This window comes from Pongo abelii, chromosome 10 (assembly GCF_028885655.2).
Source record: "Pongo abelii isolate AG06213 chromosome 10, NHGRI_mPonAbe1-v2.0_pri, whole genome shotgun sequence".
Taxonomy (NCBI): domain Eukaryota; kingdom Metazoa; phylum Chordata; class Mammalia; order Primates; family Hominidae; genus Pongo; species Pongo abelii.
Genome location: NC_071995.2, coordinates 28,997,051 through 29,017,607, shown reverse-complemented (window position 1 = coordinate 29,017,607; position 20,557 = coordinate 28,997,051). Strand labels below are relative to the sequence as shown.

At 41.1% G+C, this 20,557-nt stretch overlaps 2 protein-coding genes across 19 annotated transcripts in view; both read right to left on the bottom strand.

The window, feature by feature from the left end:
* Positions 1-5,953: 5,953 nt before the first annotated feature.
* On the bottom strand, positions 5,954-12,737 carry REP15 (RAB15 effector protein). Its single transcript, XM_054527033.2, has one exon. It carries the CDS (start codon positions 11,942-11,944, stop codon positions 11,234-11,236), a length of 711 nt encoding a protein of 236 aa, XP_054383008.1. The 5' UTR covers positions 11,945-12,737; the 3' UTR covers positions 5,954-11,233.
* A 207-nt stretch (positions 12,738-12,944) lies between these two features.
* Positions 12,945-20,557, bottom strand: part of LOC100444041 (liprin-beta-1) — a 176,320-nt gene continuing 168,707 nt past the window's right edge. For all 18 annotated transcript variants that reach the window (XM_054527029.2, XM_009247578.4, XM_063711726.1 and 15 more), the window contains 5 exons: positions 19,688-19,813; positions 18,911-19,099; positions 16,602-16,781; positions 15,870-15,935; positions 12,945-15,729 (listed from right to left, as the gene is read on the bottom strand). In XM_054527029.2, the coding sequence (XP_054383004.1) occupies positions 15,643-15,729; positions 15,870-15,935; positions 16,602-16,781; positions 18,911-19,099; positions 19,688-19,813 (648 nt within the window). In that variant the 3' untranslated portion in view covers positions 12,945-15,642. The remainder of the gene's footprint in view (positions 15,730-15,869; positions 15,936-16,601; positions 16,782-18,910; positions 19,100-19,687; positions 19,814-20,557) is intronic.

Sequence of the window (20,557 nt, the reverse complement as noted above, 5' to 3'; positions counted from 1 at the left end):
CGGACTATTTTTAAGATCAAAAGCATGGCCTTTTTAATCAGATGGAGGTGAGGTTTGAATCCGGGCTCTGGTTCTTTATGATTTTGGGCAAATCTACTTTATCTTTCTGAGTTTCAGTTTCAAGGAAAATGAGAGCAATAATATTTTTCTTAGGACAGTCGTGATTAAAGGCATAAATATAAACAGCGGGCATTGGCATTAAGCGTAGGGTCAATGCAACAGCCTCCTTTTCTTGCAAGTTTGTATATTTTAGTAAAGTGCAAGTCCTATACCATAGAAATTTAGGGACAAAAGGAGTGTGATCATATTCATACTGTTACCAGCGGCAAATCTGTACAGGTCTGCGGCAACCTCAATTCTTGCCTCCTCAGAAGAAAGAATTTGATCGAGGAACATAAGGCAGGAGAGACTGAAGCGACTTTTAGAGCAGGAGTGAAAGTTTATTAAAAAGCTTCACAGCAGGAACAAGAGGAAGGAAATACACTAGGAAGAGGGCCAAGTGGGCGACTTAAAAGTCAAGTACCCCATTTGACCTTTGACTTAGGGTTTTATACATTGGCATACTTCTGGGGTCTGTGTCCCTTCTCCCCTGATTTTTTTCCTTGGGGTGGGCTGTCTGCATGCACAGTGGCTTGCCAGGACTTGGGAGGGGAGCATGCATAGTGTGTTTACTGGAGTCGTATACATGCTTACTTGAGGTGTTCTTCCATTAGCAGTTGAACGTCCCTGGAAGATCAAATACCAGTTAAATTCTGCCATTTTGCCTCTTAATGTGCACGCTTGTGCACACTTACCCAGCTCCTGAGATCTTACTGGAAAGTTGCTGATCACTAGTTTCAGGTTGTTTGTATCTATTGGGAGACTGCTTTTCCCTGGTGCTGGCTGCAACCAATTATTGTTTTAGAAAGACAGTTAATAACCACCTGACCGTCACCTGATGGTCGCCTGAAATTCCTGGGGTGGGTGTGTGTGTGTGTGTGTGTGTGGAGGGGCGTGTGTGTGTAAAGGGAGCCCTCTCCTGCCCTGCTTATTCATGACTAGCTACCTACTCTAACAATATTTCTTAATTTCTAAGCAAGATATTAAAGACGTAGGTCCCCATTCTACCTTGCTATGTGTTCTATCTTTTGTTGTACTCTCTTCCTAAGACTAAAGTGGAGAGATGACCAGAGTTAGAGGAGCCAGAAAAATACTTATTGTTTTCCCTAGCATCAAGTACAGTAAGTTTCATTCTATAGTAAAAGTTAAAAATTCATTCGTAATGCTATTAATGCTATCAACAAGCAAAAATATCTGTCTTGTGCAGCGTCAAGAGTAAAGCATGTACTATCTTGCACATAGGGGTTACTAAGATTACATAATTTTTCACTTGGCAATGATCTTAGAGGTGCAATTATTCACTCATGATAGAAATATTTTCTTTGCTGGGTGCAGTGGCTCACTCCTGTACTCTCAGCATTTTGGGAGGCTGAGATGGGGGAATCACTTGAGCTCAGGAGTTTAAGACCAGCCTGGGCAACATAGCAAGAGCCTGTCTCTACAAAAAATACAAAAATTAGCCAGGCATGGTGATGTGTGCCTGTAGTCCCAGCTACTGGGGATGCTGAGGTGGGAGGATCACTTGAGCCCAGGAGGCAGAGGTTGCAGAAAGCTGAGATAGTGCCACTGCACTCCAGCCTGGGCGACAGAGTGAGACCCTGTCACAAACAAACAAACAAACAAAAAAAAATTTTCTTCAAACTTTATGACCACGTAATCTAACACATCATAGAAGCTAGGCTGGCTTCATAGACATACAATGTGCACTTAGAAGGGCCTGCGCTTGGCCTAACGCTTTGCTGATGCTGTCTTAAAATTCTTAATACTTTTTTTAACAAGGAGCCCTGCATTTTCAGTTTGCACTGGAACCTACAAATTATGTAGCTGGTCCTGTGTAGAATAATTTTAAATATTAAACTGTCTTACAATGGGTTTTTATTATATTTAAACCTGGATTAATTCAATAAAAGCTACTTTTTAATTTTTTATCTTTATGGATACATAGTAAGTATATATATTTATGGGGTATGTGATATATATTGATACAGACATAAAATGTATAATAATGACATCAGGGTAAATGGGGTATCCATCAACTCAAGCATTTATCCTTTGTATTAAAAAGCTACTTTTAATCAAAACTAACTTCTTTTTTTTTCTTTTTTGAGACGGAGTCTTGCTCTGTCACCCAGGCTGGAGTGCAGTGGCACAATCTCAGCTCACTGCAACCTCCACCTCCCGGGTTCAAGTGGTTCTCCTGCCTCAGCCTCCCGAGTAGCTGAGATTACAGGCATGTGCCACCATGCCCAGCTAATTTTTGTGTTTTTAGTAGAGACAGGGTTTCACCATGTTGGCCAGGCTGGTCTTGAACTCCTGACCTCAAGTGATCCGCCCGCCTCGGCCTCCCAAAGTGCTAGGATTATAGGCGGGAACCACCACACCTGGCCTTCAAAACTAACTTGTTTTATAGTAGGTGAACAAAGTATGTCTATTCACAAGTATAGTAGACAAAATGCAAATATAAGGAATAGGTACAGAGACCTTGCAACCTAAATGTTCAGCAAAACAGTATTGGTTAAATCTATTATGGTGTATTCATATAATGCAGAGTACTACTAATAAAGGCAGGAGGCAGAGAAATCCTAGGCAGACAGGGGTGGGTCTCTGGTGAAACCCGACCTTCAAGCCAAAAACAGCCTGAAGCCCATGGACCAGAGTGAGAACTTCTATTCCTGTTTGCCCACTCTCTCCTGATTGGTTCTTTCTGAATAATGTATTTTAGCCAATCAAATGTTGCCTTTTCCAGTATTACCTACAGTCCACCCCACCACCATCCTGTGCCTGTAAAGACCCCAGACTCAGTTGGTAGAGGTGGGAGATGGCCTGACTTCAGGGAAGAGACCTCCTGACCTCAGGGGAAGATGTACAGCCCTTCCCATCCCATCTCCAGCCCCCCTCTCAGCTGAGAGCTTTTTCATCACTCAATAAAATTCTCTGCCCTCACTATCATTCAATTGTCAAGGGTGACCTAATTTTTCTTGGATGCCGGACAACAGCTTGAGATCCAAGTGTGGGTACCCAGAAAGGCTGTCACACTGACCCTTTGCCCTGGTCAGCAGAGGACAGCCACCCCATGTGAGGGGGCCAGGGGCCAACCAAGCTGCTAACATGCTGCCGTCCATCGGGCTGTGGATGGCAGAACTAAAAAAGCTAATTAGCATAGTAACACCCCCTCTGGGGCTTTGGGGTCTCAGGCATCCTTGCCTGGGTGCTACTGCATTCCCCTGAAGGCGACACCACTGGTCTGGCTGCGGGCTCTGCACAAAGCTTTCTCCTGTGGTGGCGAAGTGGCAGGCTGGACCCTGGATTCACTCACTCATGTGCTCCCTCCCACAAGGGGCTGAGTGTGTTGGGCCTAGTAGACAGAGCGCCCCTGCTGGGAGTCCAGCAAAGGAGCCGAGAAAAATCCTGCGTCACTACTTAAGATACATGGGCCCCAATCCTGGTTAAACATTAGAATAACCTCAGGAGATTAAAAAAAAAATTATCTAGACTCCCTCTGAGATGCTGATTAATTGGTCTAGATGTGTTTGGAGCACTAGGGTTTTGTTTTGTTTTGTTTTTTGTTTACTTTAAGTTCTTCAAGTGAATCTAATATTGAGGCAAGATGGAAAACCACTGGTGTCAGCCTTAACAAGGATGAAGTGGATATAAATCTGTTAGCATAGAAAATTGTCCACAATATATTAAGTTTTTTTAAAATGCAGGTTATAAGGCATTTGTGGATTGTATAATCTCATTTGTGTATTATATTTTTATTTTTATTTTTTTGCAATGCAAATTCTGGAAGAGTCAACAGCAAATTTGAGGCAGTGGATATGAGGATGGAGGAGACACTCCTGAAGACTTCACTTTCTCCATTTCTGTACTTGAATTTTTACACCAAGCATACAGCTTGAAAAAAATTAAATGAGTATGCAGTATTTTAAAAATCAACAAAAGCTTCACATTTTAATTTTCACTTGGAAAAAAAAAACATGATGAGTCTGATTTATGGCTTTCAGCTGTTTATAACATGAATACTTACAATTTATACTAGGTTCTCTGAAATTTTGGTAAGCTTACACTTCAGTATATAAAATATTTTCACAAGCTTTGTCTTCTTTGACTTACAGTCATGGGCCACAAAAAGACGTTTCAGTCAACCACCGTGCATATATGATGGTGGTCCCATAAGACTATAATGGAGCTGAAACATTCCTATTCCCTAGTGACATTGTGGCTATTGTGACATCATAGCACAATTACTTTATTGTTTTATAAATTTAGCACAGCCTAAGTGAACAGTGTTTGTGAAGTCTACAGTAGCATACAGTAATGTTCTAGGCCTTCGCATTCACTCACCACTCACTGATTCACCCAGAGCAACTTCCAGTCCTGCAAGCTCCATTCGTTGTAAGTGCCCCATATAAGTGTACCATTTTTTACCTTTTATACCTTATTTTTACTGTACCTTTTTTGTGTGTGTTTAGATATATTTAGATACACAAATATTTACTATTGTGTTCCAGTTGCCTACAGTATTGGTAAAGTAACATGCTGTACAGGCTTGTAGCCTAGGAGCTATGCCACATAGCCTAGGTGTGTAGTTGGCTGTACTGTCTAGGTCTGTGTAAGTACACTTTATTATGCTCACAAAACAATGAAATTGCCTAACAATGCATTTCTCAGAACATATCCCCATTAAGCAATGCATGATTGTAGTTGAAGACATTCCCATTTTAAAAATAAGGAAGCAAAGAGTTAAGCCACTTGACTCTGCTCTTATGAGCATTGAAACTCAAATCCACATCTGATTCCAAGTTGCACATTCTTTACATCACCTCCTTCTTGAGAGTGTACTCCACACAGCATTCCTGCAGACAGAGGTCGCCATACACCAAGGAAACATTAATTGACTGAGTACTATAACCTCCCAGAAACATTGAACATGGGAACCGTTATTACTTAACACTTTAAAAGATGCCACCTGGGCCTATTCATGCCCAGTTTACTGAAGGCAAAGGGCTAAAATGCTTTTTTAATTAAAAAATTGTATTTGCTTAGAAGTATTCAGAATGTCAGCAAAACAGCTGCAACTTTTTTTTTCAATTACAGAGTGGTACTCAGCAGAACAACAATTATATCATATAAGCTGCATCAGAGACAAATGAAGATGAAAAAACTATCCTCCTATATAACTAATCTGTGCTGTGCCCCAACAAGAACCTGCTTTAAATTTCCATGCCAATTACAACCCCATTCTGTACCAGGCAAGGTTAGTGTCTATTACAAATATCACCAGGACAGGGCTATCTAAAGAGACATTCAGTAGTCAGTTAATTGTACAAAAAAGACACTGTAATGTTTAAAAACAAATCTTACACAGCCTTACATTTCAATTTTTTTTCTTTAAAAGGAATGAGTTGTATACAGTGGTTGTTAAATGCTTTCTAGACAAGAAAAAAACTGCTACAACCAACTTGTTTATCATCATCATCTTCTTCTTCTCCTTCCTCACCCTCCTCTTCTTTTTCTTTCCTTTTCTTTTATTTTTCAGCCTTGGCAATTCCCTTTGTTGCTGCATGAGGCTTTTGTTTAGCTCAGTCTGCTGCAATATCCTTTTCATATTTTTCCTTCAGCTTCGCAGCCTTCTTTTCATAAGGCTGCTTGTCATCTGCAACAGTGTCATTCCACCTCTCTCCCAGTTTCTTTGCAAAATCACCAATGTATAGGCCGGAATATTTTCCTTTGATTCGGGGGCAATACTCAGAACACAAGAAAAAAGCCAAAGAAGGCCTCTTGGGCTTGCTTTTTTTTTTTTTTTTTTTTTGCCTCTCTTTCTGGAGGGATATAGGTTTTCATTTCTCTTTCATAATGCGTCTTTTGCCCGAGTTTGCCACGTCTTCAAATTTTCCTTTTTAGCAGACCCAGTCCTCTACCTCTCTGGCACTTTTTGGAACACTCTGAGAAGAGGACAGAAGCATCTGGGTGCTATTTCTTGTGCTCCTTCTGACAAGTGTGCATAAAGAATGCACATTTTTGCCTCTTGAGATCTCCTTTGCCCATGTTGAGTTACTTTTTCCTCAGTGAGGCACCCAGTCATGCAGTGCCCACCTGGCAATCACGTACCCTGGCACTGTTTCTCTAAAATGCTTTTCTCCATCTTCTGATTTCTTTGGATAAAGGAAAGTCAAAGACAAATTTATTTCTGCCCTTGCATATATTCTTATTATTCAAGACATTTGGAAATACAGCATCTAATTGTCACATGTTTCAAACCCCACATCCGATCATCAGCAAACGCTGTACACTTTACCTTCAACTACATTCTAAATCTGACCTCTTCACACCTCCTCCTGTACGAGTGTGGTCCAGGCCACCTTTTTCTCTCATCTGGGTGACTACAGCTTCCTAGATGCTTACCTGGGTTCTGCTTCTCTTCTTTTTCTTCTACCATCAAGTCTCTCCCGAGTAATCAAGTGAGGGTTTGCTTATTTGAGACAGAGTCTTGCTCTGTCACCCAGGCTGGAGTGCAGAGGCACGATCTCGGCTCACTGCAACCTCTGCCTCCTGGGTTCAAGCGATTCTCCTGCCTCAGTCTCCCGAGTAGCTGAAATTACAAGCATATGCCACCATGCCAGGCTAATTTTTATGTTTTCAGTAGAGACGGGGTTTCACCATGTTGGCCAGGCTGGTCTTGAATTCCTGGCCTCAAGTCATTCACCCACCTTGGCCTCCCAAAGTGCTAGGATTACAGGTGTGAGCCACCATGCCTGGCTTCAAGTGAGGCTTTTAAGGTACAGGTCAGTCAAGACATTTCTCTCCCCCATCACTCAGAATAGTTGAGTCCTTACTTCAGCTTACAAGTTTGACCAGCTTGATCAGTTTGCTGGCTACTTCTGCAAACTCATCTCCCACCTCTCGCCTCCAGCTCACTCTGCTCTCTGTCCACGTCAGCCTCCTTTGCTATCCACATTCACATCTACTCGCATTCCAGGTCCTTTGCATTTGCAGTTCTTTGTGCTTAGAACACCCTTTCCCAAATGTCTGCACTGATGCTCAGTGTCTTCCTTCAGATTTCTAGCTAATTGCCCCCTCCTCGCTGAGGCCTTCCTTCACCACCCAATATAAAATAGCACCTCCTAACATTCTTTATTCCCTGATCATGCTTTTTCTTTACATTACTCTTGATGTAATTTAAAATTGATTATTATTATTTGAGACAGGGTCTCACTCTGTTGCCCAGGCTGGAGTGCAGTGGCTGGTTCTGGGTTCACTGTAACCTCCTCCTCCTGGGCTCAAGCGATCTTCCCACCTCAGCCTCCCAAGTAGCTGGGACTACAGGCACACACCACCATACCAGGCTAATTTTTGTATTTTTAGTAGATACAGGGTTTCATCATGTTGCCCAGGCTGGTTCCAAATTCCTGAACTCAAGTGATCCGCCGGCCTCAGCCTCCCAAAGTGCTGGGATTACTACAGGCGTGAGATGTTTTGAAAATATGCATTTAAACATCTGCACGTGTTTGTCTGTCTTCCACCATTAAGATAGACTCCCTGAGACTAGGAACTTTGTTCTTTGTACTGCCGGATTGGCAGGGCACAGAACAAGCCCAACATGTAATAGGCACTCAGCAATTATGTTTGAATGAATCTATCTTCTATTTACACTTTTAAGCCTTTTTTTTTTTTTTTGCAATATATTAACCCAAATTGCAAAAGCTGAGCTTGACTCTATGCTATTGGAGACTTCACTACCAAAAAGAAGAAACAGACGTCTCTGCCAATACTCACCTTCTTTTAAAAAAGTCATTTTTAATTGACAAGTAATTGTGTATATCAATACTCCATTTTATTAAACACTCTTTCATGCCAGTTTCTAATGAAGGACAACTACAGGGCCACAGATATGTTCTTCCTATTCCAGGTTCCTCAAGGAGAGGGCTATGGGGGTGAATAAACATTGATAGGAGGGAAAACAAAGCCATTTCTTGAGGCTGAAGAGAATATACATCATTTTCTTCTTTCCTGAAGCTGCAGGCATCATGGGGATTATGAATGCTCCCTTCCTCGCTTTCCCCCAGGACTTCTTTGGGAGATAAAGTTGAAGAGAAGGGATTTGGGGGTTGGTGTTCCCCAATGTTGCAAGGCGTATTTTAATTTGAAGAACACCAGGCTCAACGGAAAGAAAACAGGGCATGCTCTTAAGCTTAAATCTAGATTGAAGTTAACGACGCGCCTTTAGATTCACTGTGGATCCTGTTTACTGGGCTGGATAAAGAATCAAAGAGTGGATTTGGATTACTATACTAAGCACTTTTGATTTTTTTTTTTTTTTTTTTGAGACGGAGTCTCTCTTTGTCACCCAGGCTGGAGTGCAGTGGCGCCATCTTAGCTCACTCCAACCTCCGCTTCCCAGGTTCAAGCAATTCTCCTGCCTCAGCCTCCTGAGTAGCTGGGATTACAGGCATGTGCCACGGCTAATTTTTGTATTTTTAGTAGAGATGGGGTTTCACCATGTTGGTCAGGTTGGTCTTGAACTCCTGACCTCGTGATCCGCCTGCCTCAGCCTCCCAAAGTGCTGGGATTACAGGTGTGAGCCACCGCGCTTGGCTGACTATTCTTAATTCTATAATGAATAGCAGTTCTACGAGGTGGATATTGTCATCTCTGGTTTTTAGATAGGAAAATCAGGAGGCATTAGGGCTATAGAAGAAATCAAATGGCACCCTCAAGTCTACCTAAGGAAAAAGTACATCTACAGGGTGGGGGCAGGGTGCAAGGAACTAACAAAGAATGATGAAGCATCCTGGAAGGGACAATGGCCTGAGAGGGGAAGGGGAGGGAGCTGGAGTCTCAGAGAAGGGCCAGCTGGACAGGAGCTGTCTGGAACCAAGCGTCGTAGTGAGGCAGGGAAAGTTGGGCTAATACATTCCAGACCTGTCCCCTTTCTGATCTCGTGCTCTCCACTGGATGGAAGCCAGAGTGATGCAGTCAGAGCCCAGAAGAAGGCAGACAAGGTGGGGAGTAGATGTGGAGGTTGAAATGAGAATAACCAGCACAGAGGTTTGGTTGGATAAGTGTAAATAAAAGAGCTGGGATTTTAAGCAGGTTTGTCCTCAGCTAAACTCGAAAGCTCTCACTCCTTCTACCATGACAAAGTTTTGACAGCTCTGCATTGTGACCTATTGCTGGTCATGATAGCAATTTGGTAGCTTGCAGTCAGCATTTTACAAACCGATGTAGGACGAACTATCAGAGTGCACTGCAACATGCTTCAGTTATACAGATCACAGCAACAAATGTATTTCTTACTTTGGAATACCTGCATGATGCACATGCACTCATGAGTGCATGAGACACATTGCACTCATATGTCTTAATTTAGCCTCACAGGAACATGTCCTAAATTCCAAAACACAGAAAGGTCGAAGGCCGTAAGAAGACTGTCAGAAACAGAAATGATTTTAAGAGGTTGGATGCAGTTGAAAGGATTCAGCCCATGTTTCTAATGGCTGCGTATCAGTGAACAGGTGGTTCAACAACAGGAAAAGTAGCCACAGATTAAGGCCAGGAAATGGAGGGAAAATGAGCAACAGCAACCAGCTAGCATTTTTGCAGGAGAACATCTTTGTTGTCTCAGCAATTCCAGTAGTTTAAAATCAGAGAATTTTCTTTTTATGTATTTATTGAGATGGGGTCTTGCTTTGTTGCCTAGGCTGGAGTGCAGTGGCACGATCACGACTCACTGCAACCTTGACCTCCTGGACCCAAGCAATCCCCCTACCTCAGCCTCCCAAGTAGCTGGGACTACAGGCATACATCACCATGACTTTTTGTATTTTTTGTAGAGATAGGGTTTCACCATGTTGCCCAGGCTGGTCTTGAATTCCTGGGCTCAAGCAATCCTCCAGCCTCAGACTCCCAAAGTGTTGGGATCACAGCTACCCTTCTTGGCCAAAGAATTTTCTTTTCTTCTTCTTTTTTTTTTTTTTTAATTGATTTTTACTTAACATAACTTATAGGCTTACAGGGAATTTTCTTTACACGACTGTAGAATATGGGCTTTGTAATTGGGCAGACTTTACTTTTTTGTTACAAGCCACTTAATAGATTTATGAGTTATCTAGCCTCTTTGATTTGGCAAATAGAAACCTCTTAGAGTCATGGAAGACACATGCAAATCACGCTAATATACATAAAGCATCTGACTTGACTTACAAGTGCAATAAATAATGGTGATTCCTCTTTGTACTGTTATAATTCCACACTGGCTTTTAAGTAAAAATGGTTATTATATGTGAATACATCTTCCTTACTGCAAAGGCTAAACAAGTATCATTAAAAGGAATAGTTTTATAGGTCACTGTTTTTAAATCATAGGCAGAGCTAACACTAAAGTGAATCTCAAAGTAAATCCCATCAAAGTCCTCTCAGTGCAGAGACAGCAGCTAGGGAGAAGACAGAAGAAGGTAAGTGTTAGAGGAAAAGAATGCTGTGAGTTTTGCCCAGGAGTCCTGAACTCAAACTATTTTTTTTTTTTTTTTTTAAAGACGAGGATTCACTCTGTTGCCCAGGCTAGAGTACAGTGGTGCAATCACAGCTCACTGTAGCCTTAAACTCCTGGGCTCAAGCGATCCTCCCACCTCAGCCTCCTGAGCAGCTGAGACCACAGGCGTAAGCCACTGTGCCTGGCTTGAAACTGGCGTTACAAATGTAATTAAACCTGCTCTGTAGCCTTATCCACTACTTCACCCTACCCATCTCCCACCAACAGATGCAAAAACACATTTTATACTTTTGAGTGCTAGACTTATTATTTCAAACAAAGACACTTTTTGTTTTTGCAAATCAAACTTTAAATGTGACTTTATTATCTCTCTTCCATTTTTATTATTGAATAAGTGAATGAAATATTAAACTAAATTATAACTTTTCCTGAACTGTTTTTAAATCATAGGCAGAGCCAGGGTTTTCTTTTTTTCTCTCTCTCTCTGTAATTGTGACATGAATGTACTTTGATCCCAGTAATCATTTTCAATCAATGGGAAAACAAATGAAAAAAAATCCCATGCTGGAATGATGCAAATAGGTGAGCTTGCTTATTAGAATCTTTTTTTCTTTTCCAACAGTCACATAATATATATCCAAGTCAGAGAATGCTAATATAAACCTTGCCCACCTCTCTCAGCCCGTCTTTCTTACTCAGACAGTTTCTGAGCAGCTCTTTGATGAACACACAATCTTCAGTTTCCAGGACAAACTGAACCACAGCCTTCCCTCCTGGCAGATGGCTCCTCACCATCTGACTTTTGACACTGTCCAGGACAACTCCCCTGATGTCTTTAGGCTTTCCTGGCATACCAAAGATGATAAACAGACCCAGGCAATCCTCTCCTATTAAGTTACAGAATTCTTCTAGCTTATCAAATCTACTTTTCTTCCAGGAAGACTCCTCTACCCTTGATTCTGGATTGGAAAGGTCACAAGGCTTAGATTCCACAGGAGGAGGTGAAGACATCTGCAGAGTCTGTACTGCAAGCTGAAGCTTTATTTGCTTGTCGGATCCCCAAAAGGTCCAAATCCAGTCTGCACCAAACAGGAAGGCTTGGTGCTTGGTCATCTTGGTGGTGGTCAGCCACTCATCAACTCCCTTTTCTTGGCAGAAAGTGATGAAATGGATTAAGAATATCTCATTCAGAGTATTTGCAGCTGGGCAGAGTTTACTTGGAGGATATTCAAATCCAAGGTACTCCTTCAGTTTCTGAGCTGCATGGACTATAGCTTCACTGACCACCTCACAGATGACAGGCACCTCTTTGCTGTCCTTCACAGCCAACTGTTGCGACGCTTTCTGCCCCATTTCTCTGCATCCACATATCAAACATGTGAATCTGGTTCAGACGTACTTCTTTTTCAAAGTAAAAGTTCTGCAAGGAGGTCACATCTGTTAATGGTTCATGTTTTTCTAACTCTACAGCTTCCTCGGGTGTAGTTAAGCATATATACATACAGCTAAATAAATATGTTAGTTCTCTGTGTTTGTCAGTTGGGTGTGTTATGTTCATACAGTTCCTGCTGGTTTATTAAGTTAAAGATACTAAATTTCACACAAAACATCTGTTCTGTCTAGGTTATAGTCACTCTACTTTTAATCTTTGGTAATCTCTTCCAACATGTTTCCTCTTTCCAAGTTTTAGTTGAAGTAAAAATAGCACGTTAGTTCTTTTTGTTTTTGTTTTTTGAGACAGGGTCTCACTCTGCTACCCAGGTTGGAGTGCAGTGGCGCAATCATGGCTCACTGCAGCTTCAACCTCCCTGGGCTCAGGTGATCTTCTCACCTCAGCCTCTTGAGTAGCTGGGGCTACAAGTGTACACCACCACACCTGGCTAATTTTTGTGTATTTTTTGTAGAGGTGGGGTTTCACCATGTTGCCCAGACTGGTCTCAATCTCCTAGGCTCAAGCAATCCTCCCGCCTCGACCTCCCAAAGTGCTGGGATTATAGGCATGGGCCACTGCACCCAGCCCTATGTTAGTTTTTTAAATATCCATACACCTCTTTCTACAACTAACTTCTTCCAATCTGTAGGTGAGTCATTTCCCTTTGCTTTTCCTACTTTCTTTTTTTGTTTGTTTTTGTTTCTTTTACCTTCTGCCATGATTCTTCATTTCCCTGCTCAGTTGCTTCTTTTCCTACAAAAGCTTCTCAAACAAAGGCCTCAAATTCCTATCTGTTGATACACGTTATAAACTCCATTCGAACAAATTTATGGCAGTTTATAAAGAGATTGTGTTATTTTCTATATCAGAAACAAAGCCTGTTACTATGAACAACAGAAAATGAAATAAGGGCAATAAAAATGAGGCAATTATCAATTGACTTTATTTCCTTTCATATGGTAACACCAGCAGTGTATGATATTTGTAAATAAAATACATCATAAAAAAATTTAACCTTATTACATATTATCAGTTAGGTTATACCATCCTGAATAAAAAATATTTGGGCCGGGCATGGTGGCTCACGCCTGTAATCCCAACACTTTGGGAGACCGAGGCGGGCGATTCACGAGGTCAGGAGATTGAGACCTTCCTGGCTAACACGGTGAAACCCCGTCTCTACTAAAAATACAAAAACAAAATTAGCCAGGCATGGTGGCAGGCACCTGTAGTCCCAGCTGCTCGGGAAGCTGAGGCGGGAGAATGGCGTGAACCCAGGAGGCGGAGCTTGCAGTGAGCTGAGATCGCGCCACTGCACTCCAGCCTGGGCAACAGAGCAAGACTCCGTCTCAAAAAAAAAAAAAAAAAAAAAAATTGGCATCTGTAACAGTTTCCTGGTATTTTCAACCAGGTTCTAAGAACAAATTGATTTTTTCAAGTGGTGACATCTAGTCACATTAAAATAAAATCCAAATAAAGTAAGTTCAATACAGTTACCACATAATGAATGGTAGAGTTTAAAGAAAATTATTATTAGCATCAAATCAATTGTTATTAATAAATAGTAATTTGATATTACAAGTTCTTTAATGAATACCTTGGTAACTTGCTGACAACTTAAAAGATAATACCACTGATATCCAAATACGGTTTATAATCAAGTCCAATGGCAGATCCTGAACTGCCCACCTCCACCTCAGTTTGTGAAAACCTGTCTTTTGTAGGGTTGGCTACCATGGGTAATTATGTAGCACTGAATAAAAAATAGAATATTTTTCTAATACTTCTACAAATATAATAAATACAGTAACAGTTTTTGCTGCAGCGATTTTCTTTACAAAGAATATTTGGGCCCAGTGCTACAGAAAAACATGAACTACATCTTATCATCACAAAATAGCCATTATAAAATGAATTTTGCAGCCTCTGTTTTTTTGAACTTTGAAATAAAATGTTCAGACAAATATTCAACTTTTTAAAAACCTCCATTCATTGATAGCCTGAGAAATGTACAATGAACATGTTTAGGCAGACTGTTAGTATTTTGATGTAATGACATAGTTAACAAAGAGAAAAGAAACAATACTGTAAAGGTTTCTGCTTTGCTTTTGGTTTCCTCAAAAACTATTTCTACAAATTTTGGGGAGAGGAGGTGATTCTGAATGTATTCAAGTTAGTGGTAGGCCAGGCAGAGTGGCTCACACCTGTAATCCCAGCACTTTGAAAGGCTGAGGCGGGAGGATCACTTGAGGACAGGAGTTTGAGACCAGGCTGGACAACACGGTGAGACCCTGTTTCTACAAAAAAATTTTTTGAAAAATCAGCCACGTGTGAAGGGTGGGGTGGGGTGGGAGGCCACACACCTGTAATCCTAGCTATTGGGGAAGCTGAGGTGAGAGGATCACTGGAGCCTAGGAATTCAAGGCTGCAGTGAGCTATGATCACGCCACCGCACTCCAGCATGGGCAACAGAATGAGACTCTGTCACTAAAAAAAAATAAAAATTAAAAAAAAAAATAACAGGCTGGGTGTGGTGGGTCATGCCTGTAATCCCAGTGCTTTGGGAGGCTGAGGCGGGCAGATCACAAGGTCAGGAGTTCGAGTCCCAGCCTGGCCAATATGGTGAAACCCCGTCTCTACTAAAAATACAAAAATTAGCCAGGCATGGTGGTGCGTGCCTGGAGTCCCACCTACTTGGGGCTGAAGCAGAAGAATGGCTTGAACCCAGGAGGTGGAGGTTGCAGTGAGCCAAGATCATGCCACGGCACTCCAACCTGGGCGACAGAGAGAGACTCCATCTTAAAAAAAAGTATACTAATGTCCCTCAAGTTCTTCCATATGAGGTAAAGGGATTCAAGATTAAGGTTGAAATTCTTAAACTGTTCAACAATTTTGTGGTGTCATCAAAAAGGAATATTTCATATATATTAATTTAGCCTCAATGATCAACATTGTTAAAAGTCAGTATGGAGAAAGATCATTCTGACCTCTTCAGAAACCAGCTGGTACATGAACACTCTGATCACCAGATTGTTTTGAAAACGTGATCTTTTCACCATCGTCCTTAGGTCACAAAATAAAAGTTCTATTTTCTATGTACTGTATATATACATATATTTAGACAAATATATAAAAATAAGACAATAAGAGGCAAGTGGAGGTGTGGCTGGCATTTAGTGGGCACACTGAATGCTTAAAGAAGTTCCACGTATTGATTCTGAAATCATATAATGTCCTACTTAGGTGGCTACAGTGAACACTGATGTAACAAAATCATTCACATCCTGGTTACTGTTCCTCAAATCCTCCATACTGCGGATGTGAATGGAAACACTCTGGTAAAATACTCATCTTAAATGCAACACTTTAAATATAATATATCACAGATTTTTACATTAAATAGAAGAAAAACAATTATACTGTCATTCACCAGTGTCTTATTTTTTGTGGCAACTTCAGAATCGGCACATTACTCCTGCTTTCTCTTTAAATTTCTCGACAGCAGAAGTTGGAACAACAAACAATAGACAATCTGCTGCCTGTTGTATATACTGTGAGTGTTTGGAAAAGCAAGTAGAAAAAAGACTAAGCACTCCTAATGTTCATCCAGGTGCTACGGTCAAACGTTTGAGTCTTCATCTGTAATGCTGGCACTGGGGGAACGGGCAGCAAAATCTTTAAACATGTCATCTTCTTTTAACATGTGCTGGAAAACAAGGAGACAGGGAGTCACACTGAGAGCCAAGAGCTCAGAACTACACATTCTCCAAGAGACATGTGGTCCTTTGGGGTTGTTATAAAAGACATTTTATTGAATAACATTTTCAATTCATTTCACAAACTCACCGTCAGATTGTTGATGCCTTCAGAGAATGCACCTATCTGTCTCACTGTCCCTTCTGAATCTTCCATCTGCAAAGAACAAACCATAACATGACATAAGTGTTTTCACAATTTCAGGGAAAGTGCAGCAAGAGGAACAAAAGTCTAAGAAGAAATAATGCAAATAGCACTGAATGGGGTAGGAGCAACAGAACACTTCTGGTGATAATCTCCTTTCACCACTGCAACCGGAAGTGAAAAATTAGAAGAGACACTTTACTGACACAGCTAGTCTAATGCCTTTGCTAATAGTAGCAATGCATTGTTGATTAGAGGGGAAATATGTGGTCCCGCGACTTTAATCTGAAAAGGCTAGGTAGAATAACCTGTCCATTCCTAACATGTTTTAATACAGAGATGGCAAAATATTGATAAATATCACAGGCTTTGGAGCCAAAGAGACAGGGACCTTAGGCAAGTTACTTAGCTCTCTGTGCCTCAGTTTCCTTATCTCCAAAATGAGAATAACAATGCTCTCCATGTCTTAAGGTTACCATAAACATAGTATGCATTAAGTGCTTAGGATGGTACCTGGAAGATATAGGTGATCTCTTAAGTGTTCACCATTATTTTATTATTATCTGTATTTTTAGTTATTTGAAGAAAATGTCCTCGATCAGACACAGTATACAAAGTTCCCATTTAGTGTCTGAATGATGGAAGAACTTGAAAAAAGGTATATAGTGTTGGATTTACCTGCTCTAACCGGTCCAAATCATCTTCCTCATACAGGCGCATATCCAAACCAGGTTTAAATCCTTTCTTAGATGCACTTCCTGATGCCTGTCCCAATTCCATTGGACAAACATATTCTTCACCATCTTCCTGTTTCTTCTTTCTCAAATTCCCAAAATTGCTAAAGGCAAGTTTCTTTGGCTTTTAAAGAAAAGCAAACAAAAACATCCAAAGGATTTGATAAAATTCATATAATCAAGGACTGATAACATGTAATTTTTTTTTGCATTGCCCTATCCCTCCTACATGTATAATTTAATTATTTACCCCATGGTAGAGAGAAAAGTAGCTGGATGTTTAAATTTGGATAAAAACGAAAGGGCATCCTAGGCATATAAATGATGCAATGATAAATGACCCTTGTTATGAATCTCAGGAAATTAATCTTATTCTTCTTATTCACGCCACATAGCTGAATAGTCACTGTTCTAAACAAAATATGGCAAGAATAATTTGATTACATCATTACTATTATTTTTAGAGACAGACTCTTGCTATGTTGTCCAGGCTGGCCTCAAACTCCTGGGCTCAAGGGATCCTCCTGCCTCAGCCTCCGGAGTAGCTGAAACTACAGGCACAAGCCACTGCACCTGGCTTCATAGTTTTGATTAGACAGGACTTAATGCAATGAGATTTCTCACAGCTGAATCCAATTTTGCAAGGTTTTTCAATCTAAGATTAGCAAAATAGAACAGACTTCACTATATTTTTTCTTTGGGTGAGGCTATAATTATCTTGTATGCCTATTCTGCTTCCATAACAGGACTGGTGACTGCTAAAAGAATTTTTTGGAAAGGAAACTTCAGTGATATTTAGAAGAGAAACTCCATATTGGTCATTGGATACTCAGGCAGATAGAGGGGGTAACAAAAAGATTAAAAAGATCTTCGGTACAAATTTCTGGAGGACCCAGTAACCCATCAAGTTGGTTGAGATCACATATTTAGAAGAGTTAATCTAGGATTAATTTTAAAGAAGAAAAAGTAATCTGAATTTGGTATGATCCATAAATCCAGGTAAATTAGGAAATACCCATTCTCTTCTGGCCCACCTTCAATCACTTTTAAAGTGTATTTTCCTATTTACGAGGCTGGTCAATCATCAGCCAGAGCAGCTAAATCTGTACAAGAGAAATCTCTCTTCTGTACTTGATTTATAAAAACAGAACAACTGCAATCAATATTTGGACCCAAGTTATGGGCTGTCTGCATTGCCAATACATGGATTATGGAAGCCAATATTATGCTGTTCATTATTATTTTTTTAGAGACAGAATCTTGCTCTGTTGCCCAGGCCGGAGTGCAGTGGCATGCTCATAGCTCAATCATAGCTCATTGCAGCCTTGAACTACCGGACTCAGGTGATCCTCCTGCCTTGGCCTCCCAATGCACTGGGACTACAGGCATGAGCCACCATGCCCACCTAAGAGGGAACACTCAAAAAGGGACATGAACCTTGGACCCTCGGATTAAAAGTCTGATGCTCTACTGACTGAGCTATCCGGGTGCATTCTCTTAATTATCATACTTTTAAAAGATATATACTCAGTTGTCCCTCAGTATACACAGAGCATTAGTTCCAAGACCCCCATGTATACCAAAATCCGTACATACTCAAGTCCAGCAGTACCCGTGTACCTAAAAAGTCGGGCTTCCCTATATGTGGGTTTTGCATCCCTCCACGTTTGCTTGAAAAAAAAAAATCCAAGTAGGAGCGGACCTGTGCAATTCAAACTCATGTTCTTCAAGGGATGGGAACTAGGCAGGGAGAAGGCAAGGACTTAAGGCAGGAGCGGGAAAACGAGATAAAAAAGGCAGAGACTTAACACAGAGACAGAGGCGAGAGCTTCAAGAAAAAACTGGACATAATAAAAACCCAAGGCAGAACTCCTGGGCCCATTCTCTTTCAGCAGTCCGCTGTGCCTCGGTTTTTGGAGTGTACTGTTCCTTTAAATAAACATTGTTACTGTGACCCTGCTGTTTTCCCTGCAGGATCAGCCCCTGTACTTCTTCTTCTTCTTCTTTTTTTTTTTTTCTTACAATAAGCTCTTTGCTTCCTATTTTCCTTCAATAAAGCTCTCTGCTATCTGTGAACTGTCTCTTGGCCAACATCTTTCTCCCAAGACAACTAAGCGCTGAGGATTCCTGCATCTGCTGGTAAGGAACCCATCCACAAAACTCAGTAAACCCCAGAAAACAGAATAACCAGGAAACAGACAAAATGGTGCCTTTGCGCCAAGCAATTGTTAAACCGTATGAGCCTGAACCAACCTTCACTTTGGCAGTAGCTGTTAGAAGTACATAATCTGGCAGCTCCATGGCATCTCGCTTCTGGTGCTGTGCCTCAGCCCCAATCAGAAGGTTGAAATGAGTGGCCAAATGTCTTCGCAGCAAAGTCTTATTGGGTGGGATGTTCAATAACTGAGCCATTGTTTCTACATTAAAACGAGGCTCTAGAACCTGTTAAAAAAAAAAAAAAAAAGCTTGTCAAAAGTCACCACAAATTATACATGTTTGTATTGTGCTTTATAATTTGCAAAGCTCTTTCTCTTAGGTTATCTCCAATGATCCTCTCAACAGCCCGGTGAAGCAGACACAATATAGACTTTGATCTTTAATTTAGATATCTTCTCTCCATTTTTCCCAAGTTAGTGAGTGACAGAGCTGGTTCTGAAATCCAGGCTTCAGGCATCCTAGTATCAGTGCTCTGCTTCTCTGGGGTGCTGTCTGTGGGAGCCAACTCCTTAAACAACATCAACGTGCAGAAATACAATCTGCATCCTTGCAGGGGTTTTCAAACATGATCATATGAGAGAAAGCAGCTACATGTTATTCAACATGAAAGAGGACAATAAAAGAGAACTGGCTTTAAATTCAATCTAGAGTTCTAAGATATCAATACAAATACTCTGAAAGTAAAGGTTTACTAGAAATAGGGCAGGAGGGTTGAGTCAGATGACTTTAGGATTATGATAAGCAAAAATTGATAATATCCTACTGACTAAAGGAAGCAAAGTCAGTCAATTTTAAATTAAATCAGAGCTTTACCATGAGCCCACCATGGACACCACTGCCTCTGAGATTGGGGGCATATTCTGCCAAGTCCACAGAGCGCAGCCACTCCATCACTCGATGATTAGTCCACTTCTGAACTTCTGACGGGGCGATGGTATTCTATGGGAACACACAACCAGGATCCTAAATATTAAATTGCATTTTCTGTCTAAAAAGTCTGCTCCACGGAGTACTGTTACTCAACATCCCACTAAATGCAAAAAGAAAGGGAAAAATTCTCTTTTAAAGAATTTCTGTCATAGTTTGAGTTTCAAGCTTTCTTATATACTAATAAAGCATTGCTTTAGGAAAGGAAGTCTTTTTTTTTTTTTTAAGATAGGGTCTAACTCTCTTACCCAGGCTGGCGTTGCAGTGGTATAATCAGGGCTCACTGCAGCCTCCATCTCCCAGGCTCAGATGGATCCTCCTACCTCAGCCTCCTGAGTAGCTGAGACCACCAGCGTGCACCCGCCATGCCTGGCTAATTTATTCTTATTTTTGTAGAGACAGGGTCTCCCTATGTTGCCCAGGCGGGTCTTGGTCTCCTGGGCTCAAGTGATTCTTCTGCCTTGGCCTCCCAAAGTGCTGAGATTACAGGCCAGAAAAGGAAGTCTTTATAGTGATATTTATCTCTGTGGATTAGGGAGTCAGGAAAAAAAAATACACCCAAGAAAAGGAAGAAGCATAACTGAAAAAGAACCCTTGGCTTTAGTTACACAAGGGGAACCATCATGGAGAGAAAAGGAAGGAATACAGAAAAAGCCTAAGAAGTAAATAAGGCTGGATTTTAAGGCTTTTCCTGCAGGCTCCAAGAAAAATGGCTCTTAGTTTCGACACATGGACAGTCCCATGCCTGGGAAGTGC